Genomic DNA, 23,532 nt, shown 5'->3' on the forward strand with positions numbered 1-23,532 from the left:
GCAGCAACAATGCGTCAAGTGTGAACAAGTGTGCACAACACAAGTCCTATAACCGTCATATTGATTCACTTAACGAGCGGCTTTCAGACTCTCTCCGCTTTCTCTTCCCTCACCCAGCGTGTGTTGTGTGAGTCCAGAAACAAACTCATCAGTCACTTTTGGAGAGGATCCCGCATCTTTGTTCACCTGGCAGCGCAGGTGACATGGTCTCATGACATCACGTCACACCTTTCATCCTCTGGACTTCAACAACATAACTCAAGATTAAGAGGAGAGCACACACTGGAGGTGTCGTTGTGGTGCGTGCTGCGGTGTTTGAGCTCAACACACACACACACACACACACACACATACACACACACACACACGCACGCACACACACACACACACACGCACACACGCACGCACACACACACACACACACACACACACACACACACACGCACGCACACACACACACACACACACACACACACACACACACACAAGGGAGAGAGAGGGAGAGGGAGAGAGTTAGAGAGAGAGAGAGAGGGAGAAAGAGGAAGAGGGCGGGAGAGAGGGAGAGGGGGAGAGAGGGAGGGAGGGAGAAAGGGAGAGAGCGAGAGGGAGAGAGAGAGAGGGGGGAGGGAGAGAGAGGGAGGGAGGGAGAGTGAAAGAGAGAGGGAGGGAGAGATGCAGGGAGGGAGATAAGGAGAGAGAGGAAGAGGGGAGAGAGGGTGGGAGAGAGGGAGTGGGGGAGAGAAAGAGAGAGAGCATGAGAGGGAGAGTCGTTCATTCAACTGTTCTCTCACTCCCCTTTCTCCCACAGACACGGTCTCTTCTTTCATTAGGCGAAGATTGACGAGCGTGCGAATAGTGGGAAGCACCAATCCAACAGAATAAATAACTTTTAGCCTCACTTTGAGAAGGCAAAAATAATAATAATAATAATAATAAAAAAATGTTATTCACATCTCTATTTCAGCAGGAAAGCAATGTGCGTTGAAGGAATGGTAGATACACACGCGTACACACACGCTGAATAACATTGAAAGCAGGCTACCAATCGTGGAAGAGAACTCTTTATTTGTTCATTATTATGAATCAAATTACAATACAGTCTGAGAAAACAGACCATCTGATTGTTTCGAGCTTTAAAATCAACCTTCCTTTTTCTTCTGTTTAAGAAGGGCTAATCGTTGACCTTGTGAACCACAGCCCGCGATATTCTGTAGGCCTCCTGTAGGAGCCCAGAAGTCAGATAAGAAGGCCTTTTATCCAAATTCCATAGCCTACATCTAGCATGGTTACCTGCAAGCCACACGTTTCAGCCCTTCAACATTGGATACTGCTGCAGCACGCAGTGGCCTGAACACACAAGTGAAGGGGTTCTGATGAGATAATACTATTATTATAATCATAGGCATATACATAAAGTAACAATATAAATAATATAACCGCAAGCGGTGATGAATGAAAAGTCAAGAACACACTAATGGAAGATGTATGAATATGATATATAATTATGAAAGAAAGATGTTGATGTTCCCTTTAATGCCATGCTGTGCCTCGGCTTTCAGGTGACTGGGCTGCAGAGCAATGGCCGAATGTCATGTTCAGCATGTTCATAAACGTCTAATCAGGATTCAAACTCTCAAACAAAGGATCACCAGTACAAGGCATTATCCCATTGAGCCACTGACAAACCTGAAATATAGCCTCATTCACATGGTGAAAATGTCTATTGATAAGCACACAACATCCAGAAAACTCCAAGCACACATTTCGTAAATGGATTAAGGTTTTTCTTATAAGAAAATACCTGAAAAATCGTTGAAATTCTGGGGAAATTAAACATTTGTTGTCAAGAACACTAACGGAAGAAATATTAATTTGACAGAGTTCATTATGAAGGAAAAATGGTTAATGAAGAAGTTCCCCTTAATGCCATACTGTGTCTTGTCAGTCAGATTCTTGGAAACTAATGAGCCGGAATATTGATTGCCTATAGATCTGAAAATGTGCAATATTCATGGTATCTACCAAATGATAGCCGTATGGTAGTTATACAATAACAAAATGGTCAAAGAGGCAAAATGGGTTCAGACTGTGGACGTTTGGCTTTTCTATGAAATTATTGGAAAAGCAAACATTTTGGAGCAGAAGACCAGGGTGAAAAAGATGCATTTGATTTTAGAGATTAATATGATGAAAGAATTTTGAGTCCAGGTCAATCTCGTAAGGAGAAATAAGGCTAGTTCATATATTTTTTAAATAGCGCCACCTTTGGGTGCAGTACCACAATTTGGGTTTATGGGTAGTGGGGGGTATTGGTATCCACCTAATAATATTCGTATTTCTTTTTATAGAATAACAAAATGGTTATATAAGAAAAATGGGATAACTGCTCCAACTTTTTTGGCCAATCTTTCTGAAATGGAACTAAATAAACAAAATTCTGTTTGATGATTTTTGTGAGGCTTGGTCTAAAGATTTTATGTGGTGATTTTTTTATTTATTTTTTTGTAGCCTGTGAATCTTTTTATAATGCTTGGCTTTAATATGAAATTGTGGGAAAAGTAAAAATGTTTAGGGCATAAGAGGCACGGTTTTATAAATGCATCTGATTCTAGAGATTAATATTATGAAAGAATTTTGAGTCCAGGTCAATCTAGTAAGGGGAAATAAGCCTAATTCGTGATTTTTTACAATAGCGCCACCTTTGGGTGCAGTATCACAAATTTGGGTTTATGGGTAGTGGGGGTTATTGGTAACCAGATATGAAAATGTCAAGACTTTTCGACTTACGGTATAGGCAGCAGTACGACTTATACAGAATTTGAGGGGGAAAAGAAAACGTTACAGAAACAATAGGGGCCAAGCAGCTTCGCTGCTCGGACCCCAAATAAACTGTGAGCTTAAGAATTTAAAATGCCAGCATTGAATTCATCATATTTTTCTGTTCGAAACTTCTCTTGGTATGGATGTTTGGGTGGAAGCGTTACCGTTTATTTGAAGGAATAGACACCACCGATTCCCCAGGCAATTTTCTGATCCTCCTCTGAAGGAGGCTCTTCAGTGCACTCTGCTGGCGGCGTCCTGGTGCCAAAGGAAAGAAAGGAACGTGATTTTAGCCCTGGGGCCCTCACCCCACTCGACTTTTAACTCCTTGAAGCTACCTAGCATTACTCAACAGAGTATTTTTTTTCTAATTTGGGATATAAACATAAACCTTTTGTTATTTTTATTCTCCAAGTGATAAAAACTAAGGCTCCAGTATTCTTCCAAAAAATATATATATGGATACAAATATTATTCATGCATTTTTCAGCTGAAATCAGACAGGGTGCCACACATTCGCTTATGCGCATCAATGGCTCGATATGCATCTGCTTTGTTTGCCTGAACTCCATTGGCACACGCCAATGTTTTTTCAAGTGTTATTACACCATGTACGGTTGATTAACCTACCAACTATTCAAACCAACAATTAAAATCAAAGTATTTACTGGGGGTCTAGGCAATTAACAAAAGTGAAACTTCAAAAAACAGTCCAAAAGGTCCAATGGTAATCAATCAAGACATTGAATAGGCAACATCCAGAGCCTGGGATACAGGCCAGATCAAAAACGAGGGAGATCAAACAAGAACATGTCAGGGCTGAATGGCACTGTGTACACACTGAGGAACAAGGACAATCTGGCCAGGGGACAAAGAAAACAGGGAGGTCCGATCAGGCTGATGAGTAACTGAAAACAGGCGTGGAAAACAAAGGTTTACAAAGAGTAGGAGGGTATTAAGGTGGAAAACAGGAATAACAGGGGTGATATTACCCCCTCTCTAGAGACGACTACACACTGGTCCGGGTAGCTTTGGTAAGGTCCTGAATGTCCCAAGAGGGGACCTCGCCAACAGCCCACCAATGGTTGACCCGGTAGACCGGACCACCCTTGAAAACCCGGGGGGGTTTGAGGAGGTCAGGAGGGGGGATCTAGTTGACTGCTCCTTGTGGGTTTGACCTTTGAGACATGGAAGATGGGGTGCACTCTCATGGTGTTGGGGAGCTGTAGCTGGACTGCCGCGAAGTCGACCACCTTGGATATTGGAAAGGACCAAGAACCTTCCACACTGAGGGCAAGGTCCTGAGGGGAGAACCAGACCTTCTGTCCCACCCAGTAGAGAGGGGAAACTGCCTTCGCGGCGTTTTTATTTTCTGCTCGTGGCACCCCCCATGTGATTTGGCGCCCCCCACAAATATGGCGCCCCGGGCGGCTGCCTGGTTCGCCCGTGCCTAAAACCGCCACTGTCAGCCACCCTTTTGAGGCGGCCAGGTGCCCTGAGTAGAGCAGCAGGGGCCCTCTTTGTGGACAGCCCCAAAACCCCATCCTCCAGCTACCGGAACAGCGGTGGTTGACAGCCGTAGACAACCTGGAAAGCAGACATCCCTGGCTGAAACCGTGTGAAACTGATGCAAATACTCAATCCAAGTCAAATGATGACCCATGCAGGATGGGTAATGTCAATGTGGCATCAGACAGAGGAGCCCTGTCACTAGCATCTGGTTGTGGCACTGGGATGGTAGCCAGAAGAGAGACTAGCAGTGGAACAGATCTTCAGACGGTCTTCAAAACTCCCTTCAAAAACTATAAACAACTGAGGGCCCAGTCAGAGGCCGCAAATGAGCAGCCACCATACTGCTGTTTCTTATAGAAGGTCTCTTGAATGTGCAAGGTCCAAGAACCTCTGTAACTGTTTGCAATCTGAGGAAACAGGCCATTCCTTGACGGCACTAACATCTAGCTTGAAATAAAGCTGATTCTCTAACAGCTACGGGAGAACCCGTGGGATGTGCTGTAAATGCTCCCTCCCTCACTCTCATCTCAACAATGTCATATTGTACATATTATTATTGAAACAAATCATAGGGAGCACTAATATTATTGAACGCTGTCTTCCAGTCATCTCCCTCCCTGATGCGGACTATGTGCCCAGTCTTTTACAAGACACAATGCTAAGAAGTGCCCAAGTCGTCTCCCCCCTCCCTCACACTGATGCTCCTCCAGAGAGACGTGAGGGCGTCCTTGCTGCCTGGGCTCCTCCCCACTCCCAGAAGGTCCTGTAACCCCGAAACCAGTAACCCCCGTGGCTCTGGAAGGCAGACTGTGATGGTGCGTGTATTTGACTATCTCCAGAGGGGGGATTGGACTCCCTGAACAGTCTCTCTTCCTCCTCCCCTCATGAAACCGTTTGTCCTTCTTGATCAAGTGGAGCTAACTGGTATCTGAATGGCTGGGCAGGAAAGTGTCAGAAAGGTAGGATTTGATCCAAGTGCTGTCAGCAGCCATGGTAAGGAAATGGTTAGCATGATAGCAGAACCACACCCTGCCTCAACCTTGTTTGAGCCCCAACACCCCTTGCACCGCGACAGATGTGGTCAGTAGAGACCCAGACACAGAGACACTCAGGACGCAAGGTAAAGTTCAAATCAAAGTCACAATTAACAAAGGTAATTCTGAATAAAACAAACTCAAACATCCAGATAATCAAACTCCCAAAGGTCAAATGTTAACTATTACCAATAGGGAAGATCAAAAATCAGGAAGATCAAACAGAAAGACATAGAGGCTGATAGGAATATGTGTGCTCGCTGGGGAACAAAGAAAACAGGAAGCTTAGATACAATCAGAGTCCGATTAGCGACTGAATAGAAGTGTGGAAAACCAAGGGGACCATAGAGTAGGAGGACATCTAGAGGGATATACAGGAATGACGCAATGAGACACTGGGTTTTATACAGGCCCACAGATGTAGAATCTCCTGAGCTTCTGTTCTGATTGAAAATGTAAAGATTTATTTCAGATTAGACCTGTTCCAAAGACTGGACAGCCTGAGACAGAGCCAAGACAGAGCTGAACACATCCACACACACCTCGCTGCCGGTGTCCCTTGGTTGTGGCGTTGAAGAGCGTTCTTACTTTGACGTCATGAACATAACTTTATTCTGCCTTTGTTCAGAGTGAAATGGAACTTCAAAAACTTGTTGGCAGCGACTGGCAACAAAATAGGATTTGAATCCTGTTATCTCAATATCATGTGCCTTTATTAGTAACGTGACAAAACGGCTTACTATGTTGATGATCATATGAGACATGACCACTTTTTAAACAGAAACAGAAAATATTTTGGGTTCAGTGCGCCTCTGATTACCTCGATTTCATGATCTACTTCATTTTAAGCAGTGGTGTATCTCTAGTTGGATGTGGTGATAAATTCACTGTCAAGACAGCAACAGACGGGGTTGATGTGTCCACAACAAGAGACCTCATTCATGTTATAAAGGGCCACATCTAGCATTGGCCCAGCCAACCACTGTAAAGCAGGATATGGCCAGGTTATTTATATTTCCAGAGGAAGAATTCAGCATCTTAATCTGGTTTTGATGGTTTTATGTAAAAGAAAAAAATAATGTGACATGATGTTTACTTCAACCTTCTACATTCAGGGGATGTGGAATTTGTTCAAGTTGGGGTTAGGTCAATTGGGTGATGTTGGGTTATGTTATGGCATACACAATTATTCTAATTTTTGAAAATATACTAATTTGACATACCTATTTATTTGTTTATGATATATTTTTGCATTTATATGCTTTATGATAGAGAGGAAGGTACGGGAGGGCATGCAGCAAAGGACCACGTGCAGGAATCAAACCCACGTCGGTGCAACCAGGACTAAGCCTTAATGTTGCGAGCTCTACCAGGTGAGCCCCCGGGGCGCCCATAAAACATACTTATTAATATGATATTCCAATTATACCCAGTCTGTTCCGGTGCAGGCCACTTCATTATACACACTTCACCTAATTAACGCACTTAATTCCGGATATAGAAACACAAATCGATTGGGAGTCACTGAGCTAATGGCCTAAAAGAGGTTTGGCTTATTTGGTCTAGCCCCGGGAAGAAGCCCTGAAGTTAGCCTGAAGCGCTCTCTCTCCCACATGCCATGAGTGAAGAGTTGTACGCGAGATAAGAAGGAGTTGGAGATGGGCCAGATATGGTACCGTGGTGCCCCCCCTTTTGGGGTTATCACTGCCCAGTGATCTCGCAGTGATCTAATTCAGACTACAATCAACCCAAAGAAGGATCCATATAAAACCAAACTCAAGTTTCACAATACAAATGTTTGTTGCTCTGCATTACCCCCATTTTTGGTAATAGAATTAATAGTGGTATAAAAAAGAAACTTTTTATTTATTTATTGATTAAACTTTGATTGTATAAACTGCTGGTACGTGCGTGATCGCGATGAGGAGCATGTGGTTGTTTACCAAGTGTCATTCAACCTTCTTATTGATGAAATATAACAAGTCCAGATACAGAACTACTTTCATTAACACCTGCATACACCTGACTTCAGTGCACGTGTTCAAGCCATCAGAGACAGCCCTGCTATATGAGAAGGGTTTGGCAATTATTTTTTGTAGTCGATGGTTCAATGATAACATCTGGTATTGATAAAGTCGAAGGTTTAATGACAACGTCGGGTTAATGTAGTCGATGGTTCAATGATAACATCTGGTATTAATATAGTCGATGGTTCAATGATAACATCTGGTATTATGGTTCAATGACAACATCTAGTATTAATGTAATCGATGGGTCATTCATAACATCTGGTATTAATATAGTCGATGGTTCAATGACAACATCGGGTTAATGTAGTCGATGGTTCAATGATAACATCTGGTATTTCTTTTTTTATAATTAGTATTTTATTGAGTTTTTTAACACCACTGTTACATTGCAGTCAACATTGTAGTCAACAATACAATGACATCTTAACATATATCCCTTAGTGATGATACTTTTTTTAATACAAATAAATAAACAATATAGCCTAAAGCGGTAATAGAAATCAGGTAGAAATAATTTGTTGATGGTTTAATAATACCATCTGGTATTAATGTAGTCGATGTGCACCCGGTTTAACTCAGGGTGAATTTCTGGCTACGTGTGGATGATTGCAAAGGAATCCTACTTACTAAAACCTTTAGTTTAAGTTTGACTTGGCATGCTTGATGCCCTGCCCTGTTGTCCAGGGTTTAGTGCACCTTTTGCTAGTTAACAATGGAATTCTATTGTTATGAAATCTTACAGTAATACATCAATACGCCTAAAATATAAATTAATCTTGGACACACACACACACACCCACAATATGGCCACGCCGTTCAATTTGGAGATGAGCAGACTCCTAATCTGCCCATGGAATGATGAGCAACAATGTTTTAAGATGTGTCCCTACCAGTGTTCAAACCAAACCTACGCCCTCATTGAACGCATTGTAAGAAACAAAACAGAAGAGCCCAACCCGAATCAATTCTAAAGGAGCACGTCATCCCAAGTGACGGCTGCGTCCTCCTCACGTCAATCAGCTGCATTATGAGACCTCAACAACAACACACGCCCAGTTAGGGCGCTGGCGGGACGCTGCAGCCAAAACCAACTGAAGAACCCAGGCACATCTTTATTGGCAGAAACTATTTGAAGACCGACTGTCAATACGTCTTTAGTGCTGTTATTGTGACGTGACTCAGCCGTAGGATTGCTTTCTTCTTCCCTTAATTACGTCTCACATTTAAACACAAACCTGTTTTGTTACATTTTTATCAATTATACATCCGTTACTAGTAGAGCCCTGAAGAGTGAAGAGGGGCAGGTCCTACAGAGCAGAACAGGAGACAGTTGGACCTGAGTGTGTCAAGAGTTCAGTGAACAGCAGACGGTTGAACCTGAGTGTGTGAAGAGTTCAGTGCTTAAAGAGTTTATCCAACAGTTTTGACGATGGCATCATGGGCACTAGGACTCCTGCTATTGGCCTTTGCATGGAATGGGCAAGGTATGTTTAGATACTGTACTGGGTTAATGTTCTGAATTTGATGTTTGAGTCACAGTTTATTTCGGTTTTGAATCATTGCAATAATTGCGACAAATGAAATTGAAATAGAACAGAAATATGCCGGTCTATGTTTGTATGAATATATAAAAAAACAGTGTTCTTCTTTGTGTTTGTCTAACAGAAATCCAGGCACAGGGTGAGTGAAATTGTGTTTTTTTGCCTTACAAAATGCATGAAGTATCCTAAACACAAAGAGACAATCAAGAGCATAGCAGCTAACTACTCTCTTTCACCTCCCTATCACATGCTCAGAGGAAGGAAAAGTTGATTCTAGAGACAGACATATATTACATTGAATGTTTTACAGTCTACAGAAGAGGATTCGGGCCATATGTGATTATTTTGGAGTCCTGACTTTAATCTCAGTATTCTGACTTCAAACTCAGAATTCTGATTTTAAACTCAGAATTAGGACTTTATTCTCAGATTACTTACTTTAAAGTCTGAATAAAAAGAGTTCTGACTTCAAAGTCAGAATTCTGACTTTAATCTCAGAATTCTCACTTTCTTCTCAGAATTCTGACAAAAAAATCAGAACTCAAACTAAATTCACATGTGTCCCTAATCCCGTTCCGTACATTCACATCCAATTGTAAAGGTAAAGATTCAGTGAGGCTGCAAATTGGCACTGGTGGCTCGCTCAGAGGAGTTGTTTTTGCTTTACTTCTGAGTTACCCGAGTGTTCTTAATCTGATTTGCTAATGTAAGAGAATCAAGAAACGCAGAATATAATACCTGTGTTGGGTTGCATAACTGTCTCCGGCAACAGGGAAGGATACATGATGAGGAGTACACAGTAGGCCGTTACTGGAACCACTCACTCGGTTCTTTAATTATAGCATTTATTTTATCACCACAATCAGCTAAAATTAAATTATCATATGGTGGTTTCAGCATAATGTTTTTATGTTGTAAAGCAGAAATGATGTCGATAGTTCCCTAGATTCGTAGCGCATTGATGGGGAAAGGCAGAGCAGTCCTTGGAACCCAATTCACTAACCAGAACCAACAAGTTCAACAGTGCTCTGGTATCCTCTTCAACATCGACGTCATGCCCAATGTGGTGGTCTGTTTCGCCAGATTGTGGAATGGCCCCCCTCAACCCGAGGGTGGTGGGGGGCGGGGCCTCATCCCAAGGGAGCTGGCCCTGGCTGGCCAGCCTGCACATCGGCAGCGCCGGCGTCCCCAGGTTCCACACGTGCGGAGGCACCCTGCTCAACCAGCAGTGGGTGCTGACCGCCGCCCACTGCATACAGTCGTAAGCTGCCGCCACCCAGAGGCACATAACCGCCATAATACCCTGATTTGAACGCTTCACCACCTCTGACTGAATGCGGGAACTTGAAGCTGCTCTGCGGATTGAGGTTTGAGAGCTGGAAAGGCAGCCCCAAGGCACGCCTTCCCCTCAGAACCTAAACTAAACCATCTCTAACCTAATCCTAAACTTAACCATCTCTAACCTTATGCTAAATGAATCCATATGTAACCTAATCCAACATTTAACCATCTCTAACCTGATCCTGAATTTAACCATCTTTAACCTAACCCTAAACTTAGGTTAGGTTACATCTCTAACCTATTCTTAAGCATAACCATGTCTAACCTAAAACCTAAGCCTAAGCATCAGACGTAACCCTCCCTGATGTAATCCTCTCGTCCCCCACAAGGATGACGGTGGGCGACTACGCCGTGTTCCTGGGCCGGCAGACCCAGCAGGGACCCAACCCCAACGAGATTCAGCGCAGCGTGCGTCAGATCTTCATCCACCCCAGCTACAACGTCAGCCCCGTGAACGGCAGCGACCTGGCCCTCCTGCGCCTCGACAGTGCCGTCCAGTACAGCAACTACATCAGACCCGTCTGCCTCGCGGACAGTGCCAGCACTTTCAATGACACTTTCTGTTATTTGACAGGCTGGGGCAAGCAGACACAAAATGGTAAGATAAGAGTCAAAGCAAAGGTCGATTTGTTCCTCTTTAGTTAAAAAAACCTTTCGAGTGACACAGTTTTGGGAGGGTTGGTTATGTGAACAGAAAGGATAATTATTAGGCTGAGGACTAATACAAATAAGATATAATTAGTTGCTGACAACATTTAGAAACCACACGATTGCTATAGTAGCATATTATGGATGGCTGAGGGCAGGGTAGTGATTATCCACTCCACCACCTAACCACTATAGTACCAAGGTGTTCAACTGGGGTCCAAAAGGTTTTGGATTCAAACCCACAGCTAAGACCGCACCCCTTCCTTCTGCTAAATGATGTGTTTCTCATTCTTGGGTAGTGACTAGATGGTCATTCATTTAACGCCCATACAAAACAAGGAAGCTTGTCTTTGCTGAAAGATAACAATCCCAGTTCCTTTCATCTCTGGCAAATTGCTGACCAATCAGCCACAGTGTAAAGACTGAAATTAAAACCCAGCACACTGGCTTTCTAATAGCAGGGGCAGGGTATTTACTAGCTAGTGTCATATTGTTTGACTCCCAGCCTGAAGCTTCAGGGTTGGAATCTTAGACTGTCTGAAATAGGGATCAAACCCCAATGCCCGTAGTCAACCCCCATCAAGAGTGGCCACCATATAAATGGTTAGAATTGCACACTACACATTTGCATGTGAAATAGATGCCAACGGGCATCATGGTCACCTATGATCAGGAAGAAGGGGTCAAGATGGATCTGGGGCAGATGAACAATCTAATAATACGATACTAATACTAATACCTAGGAGATACCAGACAGTTTGACTAACCATCAATGGAAACACCCTGGACTACATGTCACACAACTACAGAAACAAACTACACACTGTCCACACAACAGACTGTACACACTGTACACCCTATATTGTAAACACTACACACTATAAACACTGCAGAAACACACTACACATTGTACACACTGCAGAAACACACTACACACTATACACACTGCGGAAACACATTACACACTATACACACTGCGGAAACCCACTACACACTTTACACACTGCGGAAACACACTACACACTTTACACACTACACACTGTACACACTGCAGAAACACACTACACACTGCAGAAACACACTACACACTGTACACACTGCAGAAACACACTACACACTATACACACTGCGGAAAGACACTACACACTTTACACACTACATTTTACACACTGTACACACTACACACTGTACACACTACACACTGCAGGGAAATACCGCCCAACTGGTCAAACGTTCATGAATCCCTGTGATGCTGATCGATTGCCTGCGACGTAAAATGGGTTCGGGAATCGGGCTGAATTGGAGTGGTACACACTGCTTACCATAGATGTCTAGATGAATCTTATCCTTTTGTGCTGGTAGATGACCCCCTAATCACAAGACACTCATACCACCACCAGAATACCCTGTAGCGGGGTAGATGGGCCCCACATGGAGCGTACCAAACCAGACAAACAGGTTTCATATTTCTCTGTCTCTTCCTCCACAGCCAACGCCGTCTCCAACGTGATCCAGCGTGCGCTAATTCCCGTGGTGTCCCGGGCGCAGTGCCAGCGCCACTTCCCGAGCGTGAACATCACCGCAGCCATGCTCTGCGCCGGAGAGCCGGGAAAGGGCATTTGCCAGGTGAGCCACTGTTAGACCCACTGAGAAGCCTTGGGAAGTGGCCCATTACCGTTGGTCATGTCTATGAAGGTATTATTGTAGCAAAAGTCTTTAGCACCTGTAACTGCAGAATTTGAATGCGTACACTAAAGTCACAGTAAATTTGAAGTCGTATATATTTATTTTGCATGTGTACTCTAAAGTCACAAATGTGTAACAGTACATTTGTAGTCGTAAAAATATAAATATTTTTTATACCATTGTAAACACAAAATAGGGTCTACGAGTACGCTAATCTGTGTTACAGGTGCACAAATCCTTTTGCTACAATTATTGCAGCGCAGTTGGTGCAAAACACATTCGCACACCCGTGTTTCATAATCTGAGAACATGCCCAAAAGGTGTGCATTCGTAAACCCAAATTTGAACAAATGCATCAGAAGTTGCACATCTGTGAACGCTATGTTAATTTAGCATTTTAATGAGCGAGCACAAAACCATTTTACAACTGCTCGAATCTGCTCCTGCAAGTCTCAGCTGTGGGGTTTTTTGCAGGTTGTTCTATTTCATTCCTACTGACCGCCAGAGGCGGTGCTTTAGCACTGGATGTTCCATCTCGCGCATGCGCAGGTCGAGTAATTATACCAAAAAAGTCACCTGTGACACCTGGGTGACCCGAGAAAGTCTATATATTCCGGAGTCACCCGAGGTTCTGTTCCTTCTATTTTCTCGCGGTAGCGTACTAGCAGGACGCACAAACATTGTTTGTTGTAAGAGATACCATATTAGCTTGTCGCAAGTAGCCTTGTAACCCAAGGGTTGGTGCCTCGATTTAACTTCGTCCACCAAGGGCTGCGACTTGCAATTAGTTTGATTTCGGCAGGGGTGAGTAAAGTGTGTAGGCTACGCGTAGTCGACTATCCGTCGGCTAGCGCGGCAGCTGATTTCACCTTTCTACCCTTTGCTTTAATTTGCTCAGAGCATTAATTGGCGGCTGGTTTTTCAGTCGCTGTGTTATTCTTTCGGTCTCGCACCGTTTCTCGGGTGCGTTCGCCTAAGCCCGGTTGCTCATTTGTATGCGCCAGTGCGCGGCTTGGGGTCCAAGCCGCCGTCACTGTATTTATTTAGCCAGTTGCGCTCTTTGATTAATCGCCAGTGAGTGGCTTGGGTTTCCAAAAGCCGTCACTGTATTTTCCTGGCGCCGTCACTCTATTGTCGGGCGCATTATTGCTCGGGTGCTCTCGCCTGTAGCTTGATTGCCTAGCCTGCGCTGATTGCTCTCCGGTGGGCTGCTTGGATTACCAACGCTCGCCGTCACTGTGTTGTTGCCGGGGTGTCGCGTCGTTGCTCGGGTGCTCTCGCCTAAAGCTCGATTGCCTAGCCTGTATTAATTTGCTCTCCAGTGGGCTGCTTGGGTTTCCAAGGCTCGCCGTCACTGTTATTGTCGGAGTCAAGTGTCGCGTCGCTCGGGTGCTCTCGCCTGTAGCTCGCCGTCACTGTTATTATCGGGCTGTCGCGTCGTTGCTTGGGTGCTCTCGCCTAGAACTCGATTGCCTAGCCTGTATTAATTTGCTCTCCAGTGGGCTGCTTGGGTTTCCAAGGCTCGCCGTCACTGTTATTGTCGGAGTCAAGTGTCGCGTCGCTCGGGTGCTCTCGCCTGTAGCTCGCCGTCACTGTTATTATCGGGCTGTCGCGTCGTTGCTTGGGTGCTCTCGCCTAGAACTCGATTGCCTAGCCTGTATTAATTTGCTCTCCAGTGGGCTGCTTGGGTTTCCAAGACTTGCCGTCACTGTTATTGTCGGGGTGTCGTGTCGCTCGGGTGCTCTCGCCTGTAGCTTGCCGTCACTGTTATTGTCGGGGTGTCGCGTCGTTGCTCGGGTGCTCTCGCCTAGAGCTCGATTGCCTAGCCTACTGATTAATTTGCTTGCAATTAATTTGCCGACATGCTAAGCGCCCATAGTTGTGTCACCTGCATGGCCTCCCTGCAGGCGGAGGATGGCCATGACCAGTGCCCTGCGTGTCTCGGGGGTTGAACACCTCAGGGAAGCAGTGTCAGATAACCCGTGCATGAACTGTAGTTTCATGCCTCATGCACTGAGGCTAGCTAGGTTGGCTGAGGTGGAGGGCAGACCAGGGTTGCCCCCTTCGGGTCTTGGTCCTAGTGGCACCAGGCGCCGGGCCTCGGCAGCTGGGGGACCCCCCGGGAAGTCCCGTAAGGTCGAAAACTTGGCGAACCAAGTGAATAAGCTCTCGGATGAGGTTGCTCAGATTAAAGCCCTCCTACAGAACCTCCAGCCAGCTCAGGGTGTACCAGCCGCGGCCCCTGCGGCTGCGCAACCCACTTATACAGAGGATGACATGCTGTCTACAGCTGCGTCCTGTAGCCTCTTTGCAGAGGAGGAGGAGCAAGCGTCCCTTGCCTCTCAGGCGTTCTCTCAAGGGTCTCTGGGCGGCTCGGCTAGAGGGTCAGTGTCCGGCTGCGACACTGTTAGACCAGCCGTGCGAATGGCCCTGGCAAGACTGGGGTTGGATGAAGCTCTTGTTTCATCTGCACCTGTGAACGCCTTTTTTCCACAGGCCGCTCAACCTTCCGTTTTCTCTTTGCCCCCCTCTGAGCCGTACATCGCAGAGCTTCATAGATGCTGGCCAGATTCAAGGGCTCTCTCCCATCACTCTAGTGATAGCAGAGGCCTGGCAACTATGGCCAATGCTGATTCTTATGGCTTGGACCGGTTGGCTCCGATTGAGCCTGCTATAGCGTCCCTGGTTGTCTCCCCGGACGAGGCTCTGAGAACCGATGCGCGCTGCCCTCGGCCCCAGTGCCGGATTACAGATGACCTCCTTACCAGGAGTTACAACATTGCTGCCCGTGTGGGACGTCTTGGGAATTCGCTCTCTCACATCGTTCTGCCGCTGTCTCAGACTATACGTGGGTCAGGTGCTGATCCTTCAGCACAGACCCTCAATGATGCTTCACTGCAAACTTTTGCTTACATGACTAGGGAGCTAGGCAGGTTAATGTCAACTGTTACGTTGGCGCGCCGCCAGGTTTGGCTGGCGCAGTCACCACTTTCGGAGGTGTGTCGACGGACCCTCCGTTCTCTTCCAGTGGTCCCAGGCCAGACATTTGGGCCAGCTGCTCTTCAGGCCCTGGAGCGAAGTGTACAGGTTGGCCAGGCTAGCCAGCAGTTTGCTAGCTTACGGCGTGCACCTCTGCTTCATTCTAGGCCGGGGGCCTCTGCGGTACCCCGTGCCTATAGCTCTCAACCACGTTCAGGTGGACAATCGAGGGGCCAGCACTTCTCAGCACGGGCTGGCCAGCGCCGTAGCTCTGCGCCACGGGTGGCATTTCAGGCGCCAAGAGGTTCGGCGCCCAGCCGCCGCCCCCCCAGGGCCCCTAGGGGCAGGGGGGGTAGGTACTGAAGTCCAAGGGCCGGTTGTCGGACGCTTTTCTCAGCAGCACTTGAGCTACTGGCAAGAGCAGACCACAGACCCTTGGATAGTGTCCACGCTATCCAACGGGTACACACTACAATTCCGACGCCGGCCCCCAACTTTCAGCGGGATCAAGGTTACCGTGGTCACCAATCCCGACAGATCCCTGGTCCTGAGACAGGAAGTAGCCACCCTCCTTGGGAAGGGTGCTATCGAAGTAGTAGAACCACAAGAACAGCTCGATGGGTTCTACTCAACCTACTTTCTGGTACCGAAGAAGGATGGCGGGTTTCGCCCCATTCTGGACTTGAGAGGGCTGAATCAGTTCCTCAAGGTTCTTCCCTTCCACATGCTGCGTGTTGCGGACGTCCTCCAGGCTATCGCTCAGGGGGACTGGTTCGTATCAATAGACTTGAAAGACGCTTACTTTCACGTCCCTATTACCCAACGTCACAGGCGGTTCCTCCGCTTTGCTTTTCTGGGCAAGGTTTACCAGTTCAGGGTTCTTCCGTTCGGGCTGTCTCTGGCCCCGCGTATATTTACACGGTGTGTAGCAGCAGCCCTGTCACCATTACAGGCCACAGGTATGGCGATACTGCCATACCTGGACGACTGGTTGGTCATTTCCCCAACTCGGGAGCAGGCGGTCAGGGACACAGCCATGCTCCTCAGCCATGTGGACCGGCTTGGCCTTATGGTCAACTTTACCAAGAGCAACCTTACACCATGTCGGGTTGTGAGCTATCTGGGGCTGGTGCTCGACTCGGTGGCCATGCGAGCCTGCCTCTCTCCAAAGCGCGTAGCTACCATTCTGCAGCTGCTACAGCGCTTCAGGCGGGGGAAGTTGCTGGAATACAGCCTCTTCCTTCGACTGATAGGTATGCTGACCTCAGCATCCATGGTGGTCCCACTAGGCCTTCTGGAATTGCGTCCCCTTCAGATCTGGGTGAATGGTCTCCACTTGGACCCCAAGTGGCAGAGACACAAGATGGTCAGGGTGTCTGGGCGGTGCCTTCGGGCCCTCAGACCCTGGAGAGAGAGGGCATACCTGATTGCGGGGTCGCCCTTAGGGAGGATAGCTTCCCGGCGGGAGGTTGTGGAGACGGACGCCTCCCTTTCCGGCTGGGGTGCAGTATGGCAGTGCAGGACTGTCAGAGGCCAGTGGGATGCCCAGCAGAGACTGGAGCATATAAATGTGCTGGAACTCCTTGCGGTGTTCTTAGCTCTCAGGCACTTCCTTCCAGTTCTGAGGGGCCGACATGTTCTTGTCCGGACAGACAACACCTCCACAGTCTACCACGTCAACCATCAGGGGGGCACCAGATCGAGGCAGAGCCTGCGGGTCACGCAAAGGCTCCTTCCGTGGGCTTCCCCCCATTTTCTAAGCCTGAGGGCTGTCCATGTTCCAGGTGTCCGGAACACAGCGGCAGACCTTCTCTCTCGCCAAGGGCCACCCCCCCGGAGAGTGGAGACTCCATCCGGAGGTGGTGGGGATGATTTGGGACAGGTATGGCAGGGCAGTGGCAGATCTCTTTGCTTCCGAAGAGACCACCCACTGTCCCCTTTGGTTCTCCTTGACGGAGAGGACCAGTCACCTAGGGCAGGACGCTCTGGCTCATGCTTGGCCAGACAGCCTGCTTTATGCATTTCCCCCAATTCCCCTTTTACTGGCAACGCTGGACAGGGTCCAGCGTGGCTGTCACAGCCTACTTCTGGTGGCTCCACATTGGCCAGGAAGGCCATGGTTCCCACCATTACTGAAACTCCTCAACGGAGAGCCTTGGTGCCTCCCAGAGAGACAGGACCTTCTGTCTCAGGTAGGCGGACGCATATGGCACACGAATCCTGGCCGCCTGCGGCTGTGCGTGTGGCCCCTGAGAGCCAGGATCCACTGCTGACGTCTTGCGACCAGTCAGTGGTCCGTACTATTTTTAGTTCAAGGGCACCCTCCACTAGGTTGCTTTATGCAAACAGGTGGAAGTTGTTTTCACAGTGGTGCGTGGCGCGGGGTGAAGTCCCGGAGACCTGCTCAGTGGTAGTGATACTACACTTTCTGCAGTCTGTGTTGGACAACAGAAGAGCTGCGTCTACCCTGCGTGTTTATATGGCCGCGATCTCAGCCACACACGCAAGGGTGGATAACCAGACGGTAGGGTCCCACTACCTAATCAGGCAGTTTCTGAAGGGAGCCCAGAGGCTTCAACCGCCGCGATCCCTGAGGGCACCATCATGGGACCTGAAAGTAGCTCTGAGGTCCTTATGTCTACCCCCATTTGAGCCACTAAGTCAGGCAGACCTGACGCGGCTGTCCATGAAGACGGCATTTCTCCTCGCCATTGCAACTGCAAAACGGGTCGGTGAACTCCATGCCTTGTCAGTAAGCCAGGCGTGTTTGCGCTGGCACGCAGATGGGTCAGGAGTGGTGCTCTGGCCGAACCCATCCTTCCTACCCAAACGATTGTCTCCCCATCATGTAAACCAACCAATCGAGTTGGCTGCTTTCAATCCCCCAGGCTCTCTAGGGGGTGCAGAAAGAGTGTCAGACCTGTTGTGCCCGGTGCGGGCGCTTAGGGCATACGTTGAAGCGACAACCAGCTTGCGTAAGACAGATAACCTCTTTGTCTGTTATGGGGGCTGCAGGAAGGGGGCTGCCCTGTCTAAACAGAGACTCTCCCACTGGGTTGTGGATGTGGTCTTGAATGCCTATAGGGCACAGGGGCTCCCTATGCCCTTGGCCGTTAAGTGCCACTCTACCAGGAGTATGGCTACTTCATGGGCTGCCTTGAAGGGGGTTCCACTTCAGGACATTTGCTCCGCGGCTACATGGTCCTCATCATGTACGTTTGCCCGATACTACAGGGTTAATGTCGCTGCTCCTCATCCTGTGGCGACGGCTGTCCTGTCGGCGGCTTCGAGCCCTTGATTGAAGTGAGCACTCTTCGTGACCTTTTTGGTATTAGTCATCCAGTGCTAAAGCACCGCCTCTGGCGGTCAGTAGGAATGAAATAGAACGATAGTTACGTATGTAACTACGGTTCTATGAATTCCGGATGACCGCCAGAGTTCTCTGTCACTCAGACTTCTCAGATTCCGCGAGAAGATCCAGTTGGAACAGAACCTCGGGTGACTCCGGAATATATAGACTTTCTCGGGTCACCCAGGTGTCACAGGTGACTTTTTTGGTATAATTACTCGACCTGCGCATGCGCGAGATGGAACATCCAGTGCTAAAGCACCGCCTCTGGCGGTCATCCGGAATTCATAGAACCGTAGTTACATACGTAACTATCGTTTTGCAACACCCCTAGGTGGTAAATGTGTAGCAAAAGTATTCGTATCCGTAGATGACAGAGCGTCCGTGAGCGGGACAAAATAGTCCCGCCCATAATTTCCTAATCCAATGAAAATCGCCGGCAGGGATGCATTTCTCAAATTACAGTGACGGCTGGTGGTGATTTTGGGTGGGTGGGCTAAAGAATGCATTACATTTATCAATACTTCACACAGGGCTCCAGACGCCATGAGGTCACCTTTATATCTCTGTTCATAACTTTCATATAATGTGAATGATTTTTAAACAAGATTATGGTGTAGAGAAAGGCATTTCTTTATTTGAAGCACAATTATAAATAAAAAGAAAAATAAGGTGTTTAAAGTGCTTCACTGAGCTGAAATTGAACATTTCGAACTAAACCATTAAGCAAAATAAAACTTTTTTTGTGCTTAAAGTATTACACAATTAAAATGTTAACTGGTCTCCCTTTGCGCAAAATGCGGCTGTAGACGATCACACACTCTTTGGTAGAAACGTCTGTGTCGCCGTCAATCATGAAGGACATGTAGGGGTCCTTTTACATTACATTAAAATACATTCAAGGACATTTGCGGCATGTTAATGAAATACTTTGGGGGGAATTCACTTGAACTAAGTCATTTCATTTAACATAATGTAGGATACCCATCTCCGTTCAGTAGGACGCCCTCTTCACTTCTCCAGAAATAAACGTATCCCGTGCTGAGTATGCTGCGATCTTTATAGCTCCATGGCTGGCACGGGGTGGGTCCCAGTGTAATTTGAGAAATGCATCCCTGCCGGCGATTTTCATTGGATTAGGAAATTATGGGCGGGACTATTTTGTCCCGCTCACGGACGCTCTGTCATCTACGGATACGAATACTTTTGCTACACATTTACCACCTAGGGGTGTTGCAAAACAACCTGCAAAAAAACCCACAGCTGAGACTTGCAGGAGCAGATTCGAGCAGTTGTAAAATGGTTTTGTGCTCGCTCATTAAAATGCTGAATTAACATAGCGTTCACAGATGTGCAACTTCTGATGCATTTGTTCAAATTTGGGTTTACGAATGCACACCTTTTGGGCATGTTCTCAGATTATGAAACACGGGTGTGCGAATGTGTTTTGCACCAACTGCGCTGCAATAATTGTAGCAAAAGGATTTGTGCACCTGTAACACAGATTAGCGTACTCGTAGACCCTATTTTGTGTTTACAATGGTATAAAAAATATTTATATTTTTTTTACGACTACAAATGTACTGTTACACATTTGTGACTTTAGAGTACACATGCAAAATAAATATATACGACTTCAAATTTACTGTGACTTTAATGTACGTATTCAAATTCTGCAGTTACAGGTGCTAAAGACTTTTGCTACAATAATACCTTCATACTGAAGGACCGGCAGTCTTTTAGTAGACCTCAAAGGGGGAGAAATCTTTACATCAGAAATGTGCCACTCGATTTCTCCACCAATATCAAGCCCATGGATCATGTTGGGTCTATAAGTATTATGATTAAAGTATTAAATAAGATTATATTCAATTGAATATAAAAAATACAAGATTACATACGAGAACCATCAGAGAACGGATAAAACACAAGGTGTCAAACAGAATCATAGAAGACTAACTGCCATGTCTGCAGCGATCCACAGTGTTGTCAACATACCACCTTTCAACACATGCTCAGTGGCCTTGCTCCTTACTTCTTTATTACTTGTTTATTTATCTTGATTGGCCTTAAGCAGAAACTTAAACCAAAGAAAAAGAGCCTCCTTTAGCATTCCACGTCTTTCCTACCGCCTGCTCAGGTCAACACTAATGGCAACATTGAGATTATTCTCTCTCTCTCTCTCTCTCTCTCTCTCTCTCTCTCTCTCTCTCTCTCTCTCTCTCTCTCTCTCTCTCTCTCTCTCTCTCTCTCTCAATGAGGTAGACAAAAATTCACAAAAAACAGGAAGTAAAACACAAAACAGGATGTTAAAATTCTTCTCACTCGCTTTGGTAAATTTACAAATACCAAAACACCATGGATTGCCTGCAAAAGCCAGTCTCTTGCTCAAAATCCTTAGTTCATCTCTCAAAAGTAAATATCTGTGTCAATGAACATGTCAGTGCCATCAGAATGACAAGTCCTTATGTCATTGTGTACTAATAAGACAGTCAAATTGCTGTCTCCTTAGGGAAAACTGTACATGCAGTGCTGTAGGAATTACAGTGCAGTCTTCCTACACCTCCTGACGTTCCTGTCTGTCAAATTCTTCTTCTCTCGCAGCCTCACTCCTCTTCCTCTTCTTCATCTCTCTGGCTGTTGACTCCATCCAATTCCTTGTCCTTCCATTGTCAGACATTGTAACATTGTGTTGTGTTCCAGCTATATGCTTGCCAGTTGATGGTTCATGAGATGCACCTTTGAACTATTTCAGTAAACTGGATGATCGTTGGTTGATCTAACCCTTCACACATTTCCGTTTGCTTGAGAAAGTCAAGATTTAGCTGGCAAAAATTTACCAATTCAGGACAGATTTAGAAAAAAAGGCTTATCTTATCAGACCATTTTGAATGTAAAGTCTTATGCAATGAGCTAATGCCTAAATTCTGTGGGGGGTGAGAATATTCGACAGTGACCCATTATGAAACATTTTGAACAACATGACATAAGCAATTGACAATGTAGGAAAGAGCAGAGAATTGTGCATAATCATTTGCATGAATGTACCAAAGCATTTGCAACTTTGTTCAAAGAAATGAGGAACTGCTTTTTTGATGTGCAGAAGTGACACAAGGGTGTTAAAATTGAACAAGCAGTTTTGAGATTTTCCATTCTGAGAAAACTGAGAAAAACTGTAAAATACAACTTTTTCTACTGCATTTTTTATTATATATCATTATATTTTGATTGAATGTTTTTCCTTCTATTTGTTAGTTAGGATTCACATCATATCTTTGATGTTTGATTTGTATCCCTTGTCCACTTAGTGCATTAAACTAACATTCTCTTACCATCTATTCTCTCTCTCTCTCTCTCTCTCTCTCTCTCTCTCTCTCTCTCCAGGGGGATTCTGGGAGTCCCCTCATCTGTCAGCAGAACTCGGCGTGGATCCAGGCGGGCGTGGTCAGCTTCGGGGATATCTGTGCTAAGGGGATCCCTGACGTGTACACCCGGGTCTCTGCGCACCAGACCTGGATCAGGGACCAGGTGGCGGCGGGGGGGGGGCCGGCCGAGGTGTCCCAGATCGGCTTCTCTACCTTCGTCTCTGGCGGCGGGGCGACCGGCAGCAGCAGCAGCGCCACGGCGGGCCTCCGTCACGTCACGCTCTCCTCCCTGCTGCTGATGATGGCTCTTCTGGGCTGAGGGGGCAGAGGTGCAGGACAGCAGAGAACCTACTCTGCTGTGTTTCCACCTCTCAGTGGAGCGCAGGTCTTCGTTCCCCATGAGCAGCTGTCCTTTAGGCTTTGACCTTCAAGTGGCTTTGTCTATAAATACATGAAACACGCCCTTATATGCTGTTCAGAAGAAGCCTCTTCTGGGGGAGGTCTTCATCAGGTGTTCTCATCTCTTGTGAGAATACCTCGTGAATTATCTTGTTTACTTTGATTTAAGCTCATCTGTTGTATTTAGAACAAATATTGTATCTTGAAATCCATATGTTATTATTATCATTATCATTATTATTATTATTATTATTATTATTATCATTATTATTATTATTATTATTATTATTATTATTATTATCATTATTGCCATTTAATAAAAAACATAATCAGCTTGCCTCGTCCTTCTAATTCCTATATTACTCTGTCTGCTGGTTGGTGGAGGCAAGGTTATGTGGCCATTGAACTTCGAATTGGATTTGTTTCTCTGCCTCGATTTGGATTAAAGCGTCAGCTACATGCCGAATTATAATACCCACGCTGGATGGGATAAAAGGAGGACTTCAGGGCCCAGTTTCCCGAAAGCATCGTTAGCCTACGTGGATCGTGAAGTGCGTCGTATGAGCATCGTACAGTTTTCACATCGTATCCCGAAAGCATCGTTGGCAACGAACGTCGTGAAAACGCTCGTAGCTAACGAGGACTCCATAGTCTACTACAGACTACTATCTGTATTCTGTGGGGCCTTCAGGTGGTCCGGGAGGGCGTTCCATAGTCTTAATAGCCCATATTTAAGTCCTAAATCCCCCCCCCCCCAGTCAACAACTTTAAGAGTCTCCCACAATCAAACCCTGCCAGCCTACTTCATCCTGACCAAGAATATGGGCA

The 23,532-nt window shown here is 46.3% G+C and overlaps 1 protein-coding gene across 2 annotated transcripts; it reads left to right on the forward strand.

Moving 5' to 3' along the window:
- The first annotated feature begins 8,537 nt into the window (after positions 1 to 8,537).
- LOC132446157 (chymotrypsinogen B-like) lies at positions 8,538 to 23,035 on the forward strand. 2 transcript variants are annotated; one of them, XM_060036301.1, is made up of 6 exons: positions 8,538 to 8,880; positions 9,062 to 9,076; positions 10,021 to 10,198; positions 10,608 to 10,876; positions 12,416 to 12,552; positions 22,325 to 23,035. In XM_060036301.1, exons 1-6 carry the CDS (start codon positions 8,826 to 8,828, stop codon positions 22,622 to 22,624), a joined length of 954 nt encoding a protein of 317 aa, XP_059892284.1. In that variant the 5' UTR covers positions 8,538 to 8,825; the 3' UTR covers positions 22,625 to 23,035. The 2 variants fall into 2 exon arrangements, with proteins under 2 accessions (XP_059892284.1, XP_059892286.1); XM_060036303.1 differs by lacking the exons at positions 8,538 to 8,880; positions 9,062 to 9,076 and adding an exon at positions 9,508 to 9,538.
- Positions 23,036 to 23,532: the final 497 nt, after the last annotated feature.

The sequence above is a fragment of the Gadus macrocephalus genome, chromosome 18, assembly GCF_031168955.1.
Source record: "Gadus macrocephalus chromosome 18, ASM3116895v1".
In the NCBI taxonomy this organism is placed as follows: Eukaryota; Metazoa; Chordata; class Actinopteri; order Gadiformes; family Gadidae; genus Gadus; species Gadus macrocephalus.

Bases quoted from the DNA above. Each gene is read 5' to 3' on its own strand.
- LOC132446157 (XM_060036301.1), top strand. From the start codon at position 8,826: ATGGCATCATGGGCACTAGGACTCCTGCTATTGGCCTTTGCATGGAAT. The intron at 10,199-10,607 runs GTAAGCTGCCGC...GTCCCCCACAAG, and splicing joins GCCGCCCACTGCATACAGTC to GATGACGGTGGGCGACTACG. The intron at 12,553-22,324 runs GTGAGCCACTGT...CTCTCTCTCCAG, and splicing joins CGGGAAAGGGCATTTGCCAG to GGGGATTCTGGGAGTCCCCT.